The sequence below is a fragment of the Vombatus ursinus genome, unplaced genomic scaffold (genome assembly GCF_900497805.2).
Source record: "Vombatus ursinus unplaced genomic scaffold, bare-nosed wombat genome assembly UNPS02014945.1, whole genome shotgun sequence".
In the NCBI taxonomy this organism is placed as follows: domain Eukaryota; kingdom Metazoa; phylum Chordata; class Mammalia; order Diprotodontia; family Vombatidae; genus Vombatus; species Vombatus ursinus.
The window spans coordinates 29,722,281-29,739,350 of NW_020954723.1; the positions used below are offsets into that span (position 1 = coordinate 29,722,281).

The 17,070-nt window shown below is 39.5% G+C and overlaps 1 protein-coding gene across 1 annotated transcript in view; it reads right to left on the bottom strand.

Annotated features, from left to right (window-relative positions):
- Positions 1 to 8,382: 8,382 nt before the first annotated feature.
- The window catches only part of LOC114030001 (cytochrome c oxidase assembly protein COX16 homolog, mitochondrial-like), a 125,131-nt gene continuing 116,443 nt past the window's right edge, over positions 8,383 to 17,070 (bottom strand). The window contains exon 4 of the mRNA XM_027844659.1: positions 8,383 to 8,753. Coding sequence (XP_027700460.1) covers positions 8,637 to 8,753 — 117 coding nt within the window. The 3' untranslated portion in view covers positions 8,383 to 8,636. The remainder of the gene's footprint in view (positions 8,754 to 17,070) is intronic.

The following is a 17,070-nucleotide window of genomic DNA, read 5'->3' on the forward strand; positions in this document are numbered from 1 at the left end:
AGAGTTTCCACATTGAAACTTCCCACACTGATGGGCAAAAAAAGGGGTGGGTGGGTGGGGAGCACCTTAAGGTTTACAAATCATTTTATTCACAAAAGTCCTGTGCAACAGGTGTTACAAACATTATTATCTGAATTTTATAGCTGAGGAAACTGAGAGTCTGAGACTTAAAGTGATTCAACATGCTAGGGTCTGAGTAGGGATTCAAACTTGAGTCTTCTCATTTTAAATCTACCACTGTCCAGTCAGGGGTGGGGAACCTGTGGCCTGGACGCCACATGTGGCCCTCTAGGTCTTCAAGTGAGACCCTTTGACTGAATCCAAACTTCACAGAACAAATCCCCTTAATAAAAGGATTTGTTCTGTAAAACTTGGACTCAGTCAAAAGGCCACACCCAAGGACCTAGAAGGCCACACATGGCCTCAAGGCCACAAGTTCTCTACCCCTGGTCCAGTTATACCACGCTGCCTTTCCAGCATAGAAGGCAGGGAGGTGGAGGACACAAAAGTATTTGGAATTGGGAAGAAAAGAAAGATATGAACGAAAAAACTGGAGAACAACACAAAAATGTAAACACTCAAGTGTCACATGGTATGGATCAGATTATGAGGGTTAGATAGGTATAAAGAAGGGTCAAATTATTGTGGGTTGGAATGGTTGAGGAATAGGATTTAAATCAAACCCTGAAGGATGTATAGAACTTTACTAAGGTAAAATGGAAAGAGCCTTGGACCAGGGGTCATTAGACCCAGGCTTCAATTCCACCAGTGACTAACTGCAACATTGGGCAAGTCACATAACCTCTTTAGGACTCAGTTTCCTCATCTGTAAAATAAGGGGTATTGGCATTACATTGGCTCTAATGAACCTTTTCTGATTATATCTCACCATGCTGCCTTCATAAATGTGAATAATTATTGCTTGACTTGATAATCCCCCTCAAATACGTAAAGTAGCTTTTCAAGTTGGTAATAGAGTTGGGGTTGCAGCTGAGTGCTGCAGAATAGTCAGTCCCAAGAGCAACGCTCCCTTCTGTGAGTCATGACATGTGTACAGGAAGAGAATACCGCAGTCTTATAGACAGGTTCAAAAAATCAATGGGCTGCTGACATTTCCTAACAGTCTGGTCATCACCCCTTTTCACACAGCTTATCATAGCCTGGTGACATGTGAGTCCTTAATCTGACAGCCATGAAGTACAGTAATTTGACAGTATCAGTGCCTTTATCAGGGTTTTTTTTTAATCTTATTTTTTATTGATATCTTTTGTTTTACATAACCTTCATTTTTTACTATATCCCACTTTCTTCCACTACACAATGAGGCAACCTCTGTAAAAAAAAATAAAATAAAAAAATTTTTAAAAAGATTTAAAAAATCAGTTCAGCAGAACCAACAGATCAACAGTGTTTGATAACATTTATAATATTCCATACCTGTAGTCCCCCACTTCTGCAAAGAAAGGAGATAAGTTGCATTTTTGTCCATTCTTTTCCAGGGCCGATTTAGGCTATAACTACTGTTTTGTTGCTATGTTCTCTTCGTTGCTATACTTGTATGTATTGTTTTCCTTATTCTGCTTACTTCACTTATATCAGTTCACACGTCTTTCCATGCTTCTTTGAATTCTTCATGTTTGTGATTTCCTGGGGCACAGTATCATGGCACATTCACATACGACAATTTGCTCAGCCATTCCCCAGTGGATGGTTTGCAACCCTGGTATCATTCTCAACTCCCCACTCTCATTCAGCTGAATTCGACAATCTGTTGCCAAATCTTGCCATTTCTGTTTCCACACCTCTCGCTTCTACCAACTTCTCTCCACTCTTATAACCACCACGCTAGTAACCTCTGAGTGCCTCTCTCTAAGTAACTCTCTAAGGTAGAGGTTCTTAACCTTTTTTGTGTTGTGGGCCTGTTGGGCAGTCTGATGAAGTTTATGGATCCCTTCTCAGAATGTTTCAAATGCATAAAATAAAATTCAGAGGATTACAAATGAAAGAGAAACCAATTAGATTGAAATGCATATACTGAAACAATTACATTGAAATGATAACTGCAGTTATCAAATTAAAAAAAAAAAACAAAAATAAGTTCACAGATCCAAGGTTTAAGAATCCCAGCATCTAAGATTATAAGCTACAGCAGAGTTGCTGGTCTGTATTGACGGAGTGAGCCTCCATAATGGGCATTCCCACAGGTTCAGACCACAGAAGAAAAGAGAGATCAAACAGTATCTCACACTGGGTTTGGAGTCAGAAGACATGAGTTCAAATACTGATTCTTCTCCTTGCAACCAGCATGATTTGGGGGTCCACTTTACTTGTCCCTCTAACTTTTTGTTAACCTCATCAGCTCCCACGGGTTTAACTACCATTTCTATGTAGATGACATACACGACACACAAAAACTATGCGTTTGTGTATATATGTAATATCTGCTAGTTAGCTGGCTATGACTCAAGTCCAAATCCCTCCTGTGAGCTTTAGTCCACTATAACTAATTGCCTCTTGGACATTTCAAACTGGATGTCCCAGAGACATCTCAAACTCAACATGTCCATATTTTCCCCTCCCAACCACTCCCCTCTTCCAACCTCTATTTCTGTCAAAGTCCATTAAGCCATGCTTCCAGTCTCCCAAGTTGTAACCTAGGCATTATTATTGGCTCCTCAACCCCACATATTCAATCAGTTGCCAAATCTTGCTGTTTTTATTTTCATAAAATCTCCTGTATTTGATCCATTCTATCAAGCCCCCACCTAAGTTCAGGCCCTCATTACCTCTCACCTAGGTTATTCCAAAAGCCCCCTAATGGGTCTGCAAGACTCTTACCACTGTAGTCCATCTTTCACACTGCTGCCAAAATAATAATTTTCTGTCTCTCTCTTTTCTGAATATGGAGCAAATTTATAGGGAGAAATTCTACAGATTAGAATGTCAAAAATAAACAAGAGGAAATTAGCTTTTCAGTTGGGAGCAAGATAAAATCTAAACTCAAATCAAGAGAAAACCATCTCACCAAAGATCACTCTCAGCAGTTTCCAGAGTTCAAGGAACAGGGCAAGGTCAGTTTCCCAAAAATGTCTTGTGCTCTGAGACATCCGATCGACTACTCAAGAGCTCCCACCTATCTCTCTCTGGCTCAATTCTCTTAAAGTCCTCTTTGAAATGTCTCTGCAACCAACTAAAGGGAAAGGACTCTCCCTCCCCTATCTCCTCTAGGTGGGAGTGGGTGTTACATTGGCATTACCTGCTTCTATATCTGCCTGGTCTCTGACTCACAATGCTTCACCATCACCATTTTCCACCTTGTTATGATATCACTGCTGCTACTACTCCTGTTCTCTCGTCTTGACAGATGACAGCTCATTTTATCTAATTCCAGACCCATCCAACCATACTTCTTCACCCTAATCTCTTTCTGCTCTGCCACCACCTATGTACCACCATCCCCCATCAGCTTTCTAACTCTTGCTTTGAGAACTATAATCAAATCACCAAATAATTTTCTCTTAAGCTTATATCTTATCCTGTGACATTTACTCAATTATGTCTAGTGGCTTCCAATTGCCCCTATGATAAAATATAAATTCTTCTGTTTAACTTTTAAAGCCCTACACAACCTGGCCCCAAACAATCCTTCCAGCCTCACTGGACATTACTCCCCCTCTGGTATTATGCAGTCCAGCCAAATTGGCCTTCCATAGTTCCTCTCACAGGGCATCTTCCATCTCTGTGACTTTTCACTGGCAAATCACAGATGTGATTCCACGTGCTTGGAATGCACACCTTCCTTACCCTCTTCCTTAGAGAGTGTCTCTCTTCCTTTAAGGGGCAACTCAAACACCATCTTTTAGTGGTCTTTCTCAATTCCTCCCACCCCCCAACTGCTAGTGTCGTTCCTTCCAAATTCCCTTATATTCAATTACTTTGTATATATTTGTATTTAGGGGCAGCTAGGTGGCGTAGTGGATAGAGCACCAGCCCTGAAATCAGGAGGACCTGAGTTCAAATCCGACCTCAGACCAAACACGTGACGCTAGCTGTGTGACCCTGGGCAAGTCACTTAACCCCAATTGCCAAAAATAAATAAATAAATTTGTATTTATTCATCTTCAATTTATGCTATATATATTTATATATGTACTTGTCTGTCCCATTAGAATGTAAGCTCCTTTGGAGTAGGGGTTGATTCATTCTTTGTACTTGTATTTCCAACACCTATCAGAGTGCCTGACACACAGTAGGCCTTTAATACATACGCATTGATTGACTGAGTCATTTGGTCCCAGAGCTCAGATTCTTCATCAGTAAAGGGAGGGGGCTGGACATGTCGTTCAGTCGTGTCCAACTCTTCGTGACCCCATTTGGGACTTTCTTGGCAAAGATACTGGGGTGGTTTGCCATTTCCTTCTCCTCTCATTTGACAGATGAGGAAACTGAGGTAAACAAGATTAAGTGACTTGCCCAGGGCCACACAGCTAGTAAGTGTCTCAGGCCAGATTTGAACTCAGGTCCTTCTGACTTCAGGCCTGGCGCTCCATCCACTGTACCACCCCTAGATGATCTCTAAAGTTCTTACCAGTTCTAAACCTATGTCTCCTTTAAATCCTCAAGTGTCCTTTCATTCTTCATCCCTTAGACGGCTCTACCTGGATTCAAGTCTATTTATAATTTAAAAGAAAAAGAAAGTGTACATTAAGGGGAGGGGCAAACAGTGAGGGAGCATTATTTCATTATTTTACTGTCAAAGGTTTGATCATTTCTTAGCTTTGGAAAGGAACTGAAAGAGGCTTTAAAGAGGACAGTACGGACAGGCACTGTTTGCTCTATGAAGGAAATTTCCTTGGAAGTTGTCTAAAATAAACATTTGCTCTAGGCCTGAACTCAGCGACCCAGCAGCCTAGAAGCTGGAAAGGAAGCTATTTCTTTACTTTATAGACCTGGATTTGTCAGTCTGAGCTGGAACCAGTAGTTAAAAGGCTCCAAAGATCTAGACATACCCTAGGGGTATAAACTTGGTTGCCTGGGCAGAGTATAACTCCCTTTCTAAAAGACGGTGCCTGGAGGCAGAGACTATCTCCTCCCTCAGGAGGAGTAGAACCTGTAGAAGAGACTACCTTTCTGCAAAGTTGAAAGATGGAATGGATTTATGAATAATTCACAATAACTGGGGCCCTATGCTGTAACCCAATGGTTAAATCGGTCTACAAACACACCATCAGAGGGTAAACATTACTAGTACGTAATTCAGTCTCCTTTAATTATGTAACGAGTAGGAAGCTGGAAATCTAGTGAAGTTCCTAGTAAAGTGAAAAAAATCATCTTATACCTTGGAGGTTATGTTTGCTGCAGGTAAGACTACAGTGGGGGTGCAGCTACATCTTACAATGTGAATTTATGGCTATGATATAGAGAGAAAGAGATGACCTATTTTCATGTAATAATAATATTCATATCCAGTGCTTGAAGAAGGAAAAAAGAGGAGCAGTTTGAGTAACAGAAGCCATGCCTACTTTTAGTCAAATAGAATATAAGTTCCTAGCGGGTAATGTTTTTCATTTTTGCCTCTGAATCTCCAGTTCCTAGCCCAGTAACTTCCACACAGTACTTTAATATGTGTATACCTTTAACATATGTATGTTGAACTTAATATAAGCCTTTTAATATATACATGTTGCATTGAACCACCGTTGGCCCTCACCATGAAGGTCTACCCCAATGAGGGCCTATTCTCCCCAACTCCTCCCAGGGACCCTGATCACTACTACTAGGAAATCAAAGCATTTCAGGGCAGGCAACCTTTAAGAAATCAGTTGCCTTGTAGCTGATCTCAGTTCTTGATAAGAACAAAGAGAGTAACAGGAACTTATTAGGAATACAGTGACAGTTTTCTAATTCTTTTAAGTATCAAAATAACTTCCGCCCTTTCCAACAATTAAGAGATATATTTATATAAGCACGTGTTTTCAAAAAACACAAAAAGCCCTGAGGAAGATATAGGCCATCTGAAATTCACACAGAAGTATAAAAGACTTTCATATCCTAAATCGAAGGTTTAACCACAGTGCTTTGGATAAACAGGTTTAATATTTGTTGAACTGAATAATGAAGGCAGGAGATGGAATCTTGTGAAAAAGAGAGAAGAATGCTTTGGCTTGAACTAGATTATCGGAAGGAGGAAGTAATGTGTAATAAACCTAGAGCCTGGTTGTGAAGTCCCTCTCGCTTATACTCAGTCTTTCCCAAGCTAATGGCTACTTTCCTACTACCTACAAAAAATGCCCATGTCTCTCTCATCCTCACAAACAAAAACAAAAAACCCAAAACTCACTTGATCCATCCACCCCTGCTAGCTATTGTCTAATAACTCTGCTCCCTTTCATGACTAAACTCCTTCGAGAAAGCCACCCATAAATGGTGCCCCTACTTGTCTTCCTGTCATTCTCTCCTTAATTCTCTGCAGTCTGGCTTCTGAACTCACCATTTTTCTCAATCTTCATCCTTCTTGACCTTTTTTGTAGCTTTAACAATGTTGATCAACCTCTTCTCCTTGATATTCTCTTCTCTCTAGATTTTTGTGATGCTGCTCTCTCTCTCTCTCTGTCTCTCTCTCTGTCTCTCTCTTTCTCTCTGCTATGCTCCTACCTGTCTGACCAATCCTCATTTCCTTTGCTGGATCTTCATCAAAGTCATGCCTAATTAACTGTGAAGGTGCTCCTACATCTGGGAAGCCTTGAGCTCTGTACAATCTCTAGTACTAAGTGATTAGCTCTGAAAAGTCCCTCTCTCTCCCTATTAAAAGAAAGTACTCAAAAACAAAGCAAAACAAAAAACAACTCTGGGTGCCCCACAAGGCTCAGGCTGGGTTCTCTTCTCCCTCTATGCTATTTTCATCTGCTCTCACAATTACCATCTCTATGTAGATAATTCTCAGCTCTGTCTCACTCTCTATTTGTCTAATCTCTATCTTGAATTCCATTCTCTCCTCTCCAACTGTCTATTAAACATCTTGAACTGGATATACTATAGACATCTTAAACTCAACAGGTCCAAGATTGAACTAATTATCTTTTCCCAAAAAAAACTTCCCCCTTCCAAACTTCCCCATGACTACTGAAGACACCAACAATCGTCACAGTCATATAGGATATAAACCTTTCTCATTTCTCACACTAGTGGCTACTCAGTTGCCAAGTCTTGCATATCCCGCTTCCCAACTCTGACACTGCCACCATCTTGGTGCAGGTAATCATCCCCCCATGCTGAGACTCCTGCAATAGCCTGCTGGTTGGTCTCCTTGCCTCAAGTTTATTCCCACTCCAATCCAGCCACTCAGCTGTCAAACTGATCTTCCCAAAACCCAAGTCTAACCACCTTGTGTCATCCAATAAATTCCTATGGCTCTCTATTACCTCTGTCTGGTTTTTTAAAGCCTTCCTAACCTGGCTCCTTTCTACCTTTCCAGGCTTCTTATACCTGACCCCCCTCATGTACCCTATGATCCAGTGACACAGGCCTCCTCGCTGTGCCTCACACATGACATCTTGTGGCATGTTCATTGGCTGTTCTCCATGCCTGGAACTCTCTCCTTCCACATCGCCACCTTCTGCCTTCCTTCAAGTGTCAGCTAAAGCCTTATCTTCTACAAGAAGACTTTCCCAGTCCTCCCTCTGACAATTCCCTCTGAGATTATGACCAATGTATCCCACATGCATCTTGTTTGTGTATTTTTTAGCATGTTGTCTTCTCCATTAGACTGTGAGATCCTTCAGAGCAGAGACTGTTTGTTGCCTTTCTTTGTATTCCCAAGCTTAGTATAGAGCCTGGCACATGGTAGGCACTTAACAAATGCTTGTTGACTTGACATTGAATGCCAAAAAGAGGACTTCATATTTGATTCCAGAGGCAATAGATCTTAAATACATCTTAAAACCAAATACCCATATTTAAATTTCTGTGGATGCTCATTTCATCCCTATTAGCAAAAAGCTTAGAGAGATTTGCTAATGACTTTAAAGCTTTTCTAAAGTTGCTTCTTAGTTCTAAATATTAAACTAAGAAGCTCTACAGAGAAATGTGTAGCCTGAAATAGTCTGTAGATCAAGTACTCACAGAGATTGATGGCATTTAAATGATTGCCATTAAATAATCACTTACTGACATTGCTGTAATTGATAAATAAGTCAAGCTCTAAAAAGAAAGCAAAAACTTTAAAAAAAAAAGTTTTCAGAATACAGATTAGTTGTGTCTTCCTGGTTTCTGTAGTTTCTGTTAGTACCCAGAATATTCTCATTATGAAGCAATCTGAGGTGTCAAAATATTGTCCCAGCAACTCGTAAGGGGAAAAAAGGAGAAAGAGCCAAAAAGTCCACATTCTTCTCAATGAAGTAGACTTATTTTTATTGAAAAGTGCCCATTCAGTGCAATTACTTCCATTTGCAAATCGGTCAGATGGAAAGTACAAAGAGCTCTACTATTTGATTTTTTTTTAGACATGTTTGCCTTTCAACTATCCATGTGTTGGCTTATTCCGGCATGTAATACTTGCTTCCTTAGACATAGGAGCAAGCAAGGATAGCCAGGTAATGACATTTTGATTCAAAAAAGAGCAACCTGAGTCAGCACACTCAGGCTTTCTTGGACTTAAGAGTTTGTGGGTCTCGTCCTTGGAGAAGGTCGGGATCTTCCCATGGTCGAGGTCCTCGGACGTTCTTCCAGTCATCAAAGGTCGAATCTTTTATTTTCTGCAAGAAAACAAAAATCAGAATATGCATATTAGTTCAGGAACTCAATGAACTAGAAGCATAGACTACTAAGGCTCCTGTGGTATTATAAACTATTAAGAAATAATACTATGACAGGTTCCATGCCCTTGGTCTCACTTGAATCAGACCTAATCACTCTTACATGAATAGATGACTAAGTCAATTTCAGGAAGACTTCGTGATTCCCTAAAACTCAGAGACTTAGTCTTGTTTATGGTGACCAAACTGAAGATAGAAATGTTTTTATTTAACACAATTAAGAGGGCTCACCTTTGACAAAATTGAAAGGAGAGTAATTAAAAAGCAAGCTAACTTAATATTATTATTTTCTGGTAAACTAAAAAACAAAACAAAACACTAAGCTTAAACCTTGTACCTTGGTTTTAGTTTGCTGTAGGATTCTTTTGTTTTAGAATTTCTACAAATTTAAGTGGAAATTGCTTGGGTCATGGAGAACTCCAATTACCTAGGGAAACTTGGGCCCTCTGGACCTCTCCTTCAAGCAGAAATGGTTGTTTAGCTAACACATAGAGTTTTTCTTCCACAACAGTTTTCAAAGGTAAGTTTCTCATATATGTTAAAGGTCAATGTTGTCTCAAGAAACAAAAGCAGCCACCATGTGGCTTTCAATTAACCAGCAATAGGTCAGTTAGTACGTTAAGTCAGGGATGCTTGTTCTACATGGAAAGATATGACAGTGTTCCAGCAGAATAACAAAAATTTTTAGCATTTTTTACATCTGGACCTAATCCATATTAGAGTTTGAACCACCCTATCTTTTTCTTTGTTCTAAGTGGCTGACCAGCACAGGGCTTGAGGTGAAGGAAAAAAAAGTATGATGTTTCTTCCCTTCTCCTTTCTTCCTTCTGAACCAAGCATGATTGATCATCTACCTGTCCATAACTTGCCTCTTTAGTTTTCATGGTAGAATGAAGTAAGAGGAAGAAAAAATGGAACAGAAATAGGATAAGGTATTTGACAGTGGGTACAAGTGGACCCACTGAGAAGTAGGAGAAGAGAATTAATGTTACCAAAAAATCTGAGTTTAGTCCCAGCTCTGTAACTCTGAGTAAGTTAGAAATCACATAATGAATAGAGCTCTGGTCTTCGCTGTGTGATTCTGGGCAAGTCACTTAACCTCTGCCTCAATTTCCTCTTTTGCAGAATGAGGATAATAATAGCACCTACCTCCCAGGTTGTTTTGAAGATAAAAATGAGATATTTGTAATGTGCTTTTCAAATCTTAAAGCTATTATATAAATACATATACACATGTATTAAGCTAAATATAAATACTAGCTTTTATTTAATGAGATTCTCTTCAGAGGTAAAAAAGGACTTTAGAGGCCCTCTTGTCCATTTCCTCACCCCTCTACAACATCCTTGAGAGTTGGTATCCAGCCTGTGCTAGAACACTTCTGATACTGGAGAACTCACTACCTCATGAGACAATGCATTCCATTCTGGGACAGTAAAAGATCTTTCTTATCTTGAACTGAAATCTACTTACCCACAACTTGCCAAGTTTTGTTCTGTGGAGCTACATAGAATAAACTAAATACCTCTTCAAGATGATAGCATTTCAAATATTTTAAGATAACCATCATATCGCCCTAAGTATTATCTCCTCTACAGTAAATATCCTCAGTTCTTTCAACATCCCTCTTAACCTCTCTGGGTTTCAGTCTCCCCACCTGGGTCGGGATTGGCCTCATTTTTTCATTCTTATTTTTAAGCCAATTTCATTTCCAAATATATCCTTTCCCCCTCTCCCCTACCCAAAGAGCAATCGCTTGTAACAAATGACGGACAAATACTTTCTAAGGCCCTTCCCAGCCTGAAGATTCCACAGTTTCTTTCTCCGGTGCCTGACTCCTTGACAGATGGCTGTCCTAGAACTCGTGTTGTAGCTGCCCATCGGCATGTAATAAGGTACCTGACCAGAAGATGATGAAACAGCAAGTACCACCGTTCTCCAGGATTACACAGTTTGTACAGGGTCATCGTCAAGATCAAATGTGACAAGGTGTGCAAAGAGAAAGCCATAAAGCATTGTTTCACTAATGATAATAATTCCATCACTGCTTTGTCTTGCCTGACTGGGAGATAGATCTGTTGTTACACATGGTGGATAACTATAATGCCACTGATTCACACTGACAGTTCAAGAGGAAATTATTTCAGGCACACTTATTGAATCCCTACATGGAGAGGAATTTCATGTTCTTATATCACAGATAAACAAGGGAAGATGGTTGCCTGGTGATCTGAGGAAACAGGAACTGTCATGATTCTTTGGTGAGATCAACTATAAGAATGAGAGAAGAAACTCAGTAAGGGCTCCCCCACCAAAAAAACAAAACAAAACAAAACAAAAAACAACCCCGAGCAAATACCTATGAGTACTGTTTATAGTTAACTATGATTTATTGCTTCAGTTCTACCCAATGGTAACTGCTACATAACAACATAATTACCATTGTATACAGAACATCGTAAATAAAAAGCCAGAAAAAAAATTAAAAGATATTTATTTCTGTATTTATTTATTTATTTCAAGTAGGTTATTTTATTGCGCAAAGGGGATGGATTAGTATCCAGCTAAGTTACATAAATAAGACCTTTCCCCCAAACATGACTTTCTCTGATGCATGTGCTTGGGCTGTGCTCTGTTTAGGCTCGTCTCCCTTCCATACCAAGCTGTCACTAGTACAGTAGTTCTATTAAATAGAACTACATGTATGTGCTATATCTGATTTTCAAAATAACTACCTGAGATGTATCAGATAGGGGGAAAATGCAAAAGACAACAGCAAAAGCTCTAAATTGTTCTGCTGACTTTATGAGACTTCCTGACATCATCAATAAAACTGGCCCCTAGAAGCTAAGTAAATCTGGCTACCCTGGGAGGCATGGTGGGAAAAGTGCAGCATTGAGCATCAGGCTCTGCTATTAATTAACTTAATGCCTTGGGCACAACTTCTCTGGGCTTCGGTTTCCTCAGGTGTAAGAGCAAGGGGTTTGGACCAGAAGAGCTCTAAAGTCTCTTTCAAAATGATGATTCTAAATGTTACGATCCCTATGAACACAAGGATTGAAATGTTAATCATTCCTGTCTTCAACATTTTAGAAACAGAGTGGAAGTATTTTAAGAATCCCTGAGAAATAAACCATTAAACCTGGTGAGTTATCTCATATTTACGCAGTTGTCATTTAGGAAAGGAAGGTTGCTGGTAATTAATAGTATGTAAAGCTTCCATGCTACTTGCACACCTGGAAAACACTGATATGATTACTCATAATTCTTTTTAAAATAATTTTTTTGTTGATCTTCTGTTTTCAACCTCACCAAGACTTCCTACTGAAACCTTCCTTCCACCCCATCCTGAAGAGCCATTCCTTATAATAAAGAATTTTTTGAAGGGGCAGAAAGTTCAGCCACACAAATCAGCAAATCAAAAAAGTCTGACGTTACGGTCTGCATTTCCCACCTCAACAAAGGAGAGAGAAGTATCTTTTCCTGCCATCTCTTCTCTGAGGACAAGATTGGTCATTATGATTTGATGCTCCCAGTTTCAATTGCTTTGTTGTTCTTTCCGTTTACATTGCTGAGGTCATCGTGAGCATTATTTTCCTGGTCCTGCTTACTACACATCCCATCGGTTCATATAAATCTTCTCATGCCTTTCAGTATTCATCGCATTCATAATTTCTTAGAGCACAATAACATTATGCTTACATTCACGTACCACAACTTATTTATCCATTCACTAACTGATGGGCATGTACTTTGTTTCTAGTTATTTGCTACCACCAAAAAAGTTGCCCAATTATTTTAGTACATATGGGAACTTGCTTTTCACCACTTTTCACTTTCTTTTTACTTCCTTGGGGTTGTGAAGAATATTAAATGCCAGAGGGTTTTGAATTTTATCCTCAGGTTGTTTGCCTAGCAGTGGAATCTCTGGGTCCTTTCTTCACATAATTCCTAATTGCTTTCCAGACTGGTCAGACCAATTCACAGTTCCACCCACAATGCATCAGTGTTTCTACAATCCCTCTAATACCATTACCATCTTTTGTCATCCTTGCCAATTTGAAGAACATAATGGAGAAACATGGATTAGATGATAATATAATCAGATGGATTTAGAATTGGCTGGATGACTAGACTCAAAAAATAATTATTAATGCTCTGGTATCAATGTGACAAAGGGTCTCTAGCAGAATATCCCAAGTAGCTGTACTTGGCCCCATGCTAACATTTTTATTAATGGATTATATAAAAGCATAGCTAGGAGGGACACTAATATAATGGAAGACTGTCAGGATACAAAAGGATCCTCACAGGTTCTTAGAGCACTGAGCTGAATCTAATAAGATTAAATTCTTAACACTTGGTGACCAAAAAAACCTAAACTCCACAAACATAGGACAGTGGAGGGCTGGATGGCTAGCAGTTATTCTGAAAAGGACCTGGAGGTTTTAGTGGACTGCAGTCCAGTACAAATCAGCAACATAATGCGATAGTCAGAAAGAAAAAAAAAGCTAATGCAATCCTGGGCTGCATTAGGAAGGAAGTGCTTCCAACGAGGAGGTGATAATCCCCTTGTACTCTGCCTTGTCAGACCTCATAGAAAATGTCATGTTCAGTTCTGGGCACCATGGTTAAGAAGGACACTGATAAACTGGAGACTGTCCAGAGGAAGGCAACCAGCATGGTAAGTCGTTTTGAGCTCATGGCATATGACGACTGGCTAAAGGAACTAGGCAGCTTTAACTTGGAGAAAAGAAGACTCTGAGAGGGCATGAGAGTGGCATTCAAGGATTTTAAGGGATATCATTTGGAGCAGAGATTAGGCTTATTCTGTTTGTTCTTCTGGCAGAACCAGGAGCAAGGAGTGGAAGAAACAAAATGGCTAATTTAGGTTTAATGTCAGGAAAAACTTCCTCCCAATCAGATCTGTCCAGAGGTGGAATGTCTTATCTTAAGTGTTGGTGGATTCCTCTTTGAAGGTCTACTTAAGTAGAGGGTGGACAACCACTTAGCAGTTATGTTCTGGTGGGCATCTCTTTGAGGATGAGTTGGCCTAAATGGCTGCTGAGATCCCTCTCACCTCCCAAATTTTCTGAGTCTGTGATTCTCATTAAGCTGAACTTTCCATCAGAAGGTATATGAAATAACAGGAAAAGGAAAATAACAAAGAAAGTTTAGTCACCATCAACAGCCAGAGCCAGAAAGACATACCTGACTCAAAATGGGAGACAACCATGAAAAAAGCTTGGTGCCTTACAGAATGAAACTATTAGAACCTGTTGTTAAAGCTGTTGGCCAGAAAAATCACTAGCAATCCTAACAAATGCTTTCAAAGCACAGTAATTAAGGTTAAATATATCACTTTAACAAAATATATATAATGTGTATATATGTATGTATGCATGTATGTATGTATGTATATATGTATGTATAAAGGCAGTAATGATCATATTTTTGGTGCTTCAAACTGCCTGGAAAATAATAACTTGAACTTGTTTTTTCTAAGGGGTCCAAAGTGCTTTATATATATTATCTTAGGGAAGAGATTATTTCTTTCACTTAGATATAGAAACTGAGGTGCTGAAAGGTTAAACAATTGGTAATTGACTATAAATTTACTAGATTAAATTCCTTCAAAGTAGAGGCCATGGAGTATCTAAACTTTGTATCTTCTCTCCAGTGCCTAGCACAATATTCTGCCCACAGTTAGTATTCAATAATGTTTCCTATATAGTAATGTAAATGAAGCAGTTCAAATTTCTAAATCTATGGATTTACATTAATACCAAGTTAAGTTTTTTTATTTCACTTGTGTTGGTTCCGTATCCTTGATGTCTAAGATTTCTTCCCCCCCTCTCCTATCTACAGAACCTAGAAAAATGCTTTGCAGGTAGTGGTCACTCAAATGACGCTAAGTGACAAGAGTGATTAGATGCAATAATGTAAAAATTCCTCCCTTATTATAAAAAATTATAAAGAAAGAATATCAATAATTAATGTATTCTTGATATTTAAAGGACTTTAAAGTATAAAAGATATACTGAGAAACTTTTACTTAAACAGAGGACTATCACTCACCATTTGAGTTATTTGAGTTTCCTCAGACTTTTTCAATTTATCTTTCTCCCATGGGTGCAGCCTAGAAAAGGCTCTGGTCAAACAGGCATGGGAGAGTAATTCCAGGCTGATACCAGCAAGGAAAGAACCACACAAAAGCCACCTTTGTGCAGGGAGGCTTAGAATCATTTCCCAAATTACACCAAAAAAAGAAAAACTCCCTTACAACTCATACAAGCAAATGGAAAGTACAAATATTTTATCCATATTCCTGCCCTTTCCTTCCCAGATTAGTTACATTAATATTTAACAGTTTTTGGTTGGGATCTTTTCTGACAGCAAATACAGATCACCAGGTAGAATAAAGGTAACCACAGGCTGCTAATGTGCTCTCTGCTTTATCACTTGCTCAAGCACCATTACTGATGGTCAGAAGTAGGAGAGAAGAGTACCAATAACTGTTGTCTTAAAGGAGGGGTTCTTAATCTGGAATCCATGAATTTATTTTTAAAAATATGTTGATGGCTGTATTGTAATACCATTGGTTTCTTTTGTAATTCTATTTTTTTTTTTAATTTTATTCATTTAAAAGCATTATTTTGAAAAGGGATCCATGGGTTTCACCATACTGGTTGCCAAAGTGTTATATGATAACCAAAGATTAAGAACTCTTTCCTTAAGATTATTTTAAGAGACCCTTCTTTCCCGATAAAAGGGATCAGGAGATGGTATTGATAGTAGCCAGGAGATGGCAGAGGGAAAGCAGTGACTTGTTTGAACTCTCCCCCCAAACCCCTCCAAATACCTATAAAAAATGGCTCTAGACGAATTCTAAAGCAGCAAAACCCACAAAAAGACAGAGTGAAACAAATTTCCAGCCCAAGACAGCCTAGATGGTTGATCAGAAAGGTGTATCGCACCGGGCGGGGAGAGGAGCACAGTTTGGCGTGGGCGCGCAGGCCGCAGCAACCCTGGAGCAGGCCTCAGAGGACTGAATCACGGGCAGCTGTGGTGGTTTCCAGAGTTCTCAACCCATGAACGCCAAAGACAACTTAGAAGGTCAGTGGGAAAAGTCAGTGACTGCGGTGAGAGAAGGAGCTAGGTCTCAGCCACCCCCAGGGCTATGACTGTTTCCTGACCTTCCGGCCCACAGACTGAGGAATCAAGTGGCTGATCAGAGGGGAATTGCAGGGATCTCTTTGCCAGTGCTGAGGCAGGAATCTCTTGCTTTACCAGTGCTTGGATCTGGGTCACAGTTCTGAGGGGCGGTCCTGGGGCAAGGAGGAATGCTGGTGTGATGAAGCTTGTTGTGGCTGGTGGAGAGAAAACACCTTGCACCCCTTACCATAGCACCTTGAAAGAACTGAAAATTTTCAGGTCCCTAGAAGTATCTCTGAAAACAGCTGTATAAACCCCCAAAGCTTGGGACAGTACATCCTCCACATTGGAAACAGACTTTTACCTTAACAAAGAGTTTAAAACTCAAGTAATTGGCCAGGATCATGAGTAAGCAGCGCAAAAAGAATCAGACTATATTATCTTACTTTGGTGACAAAGAAGATCAAAACATACAACCAGAAAAAGACAACGAAGTCAAAGCTCCTACATCCAAAGCCCCCAAGAAGAATATGAATCAGTCCCAGGCCTTGGAAGAGCTCAAAAGGGATTTTGAGAAGCAAGTAAGAGAAGTAGAGGAAAAACTGAGAGTTTTGCAAGAAAATCATGAAAAACAAGTCAACAGCTTGCTAAAGGAGACCCAAAAAAATACTGAAGAAAATAAAACCTTAAAAAATAGCTGAACCCAAACGGCAAAAGAGGTCTAAAAAGCCAATGAGGAGATGAATGCCCTAAAAAGCAAAATTGGCCAAATGGAAAAGGAAGTCCAAAAGATTACTGAAGAAAATACTTCCTTAAAAATTAGAATGGAGCAATTGGAAGCTAGTGACTTCATGAGAAATCAAGACACTGTAAAACAAATCCAAAAGAATGACAGTAGCCAGGAAACAGGGAAGGTGACAGGAAAGGATAAGTCCCACAGGAAAGAAGTTGGGAAATGAGAGAAATGGAAGTGGCCAGATGAAACCTGAGACTCTCACCATATCTTTGCTGCTATAGAAAAATCCTTGTTCTGTTTTTGTCCACAAGTTCTCATAATCTGAGCACAACAAAATTAGTTTAATGTTAAGCACAATTCATTCCATT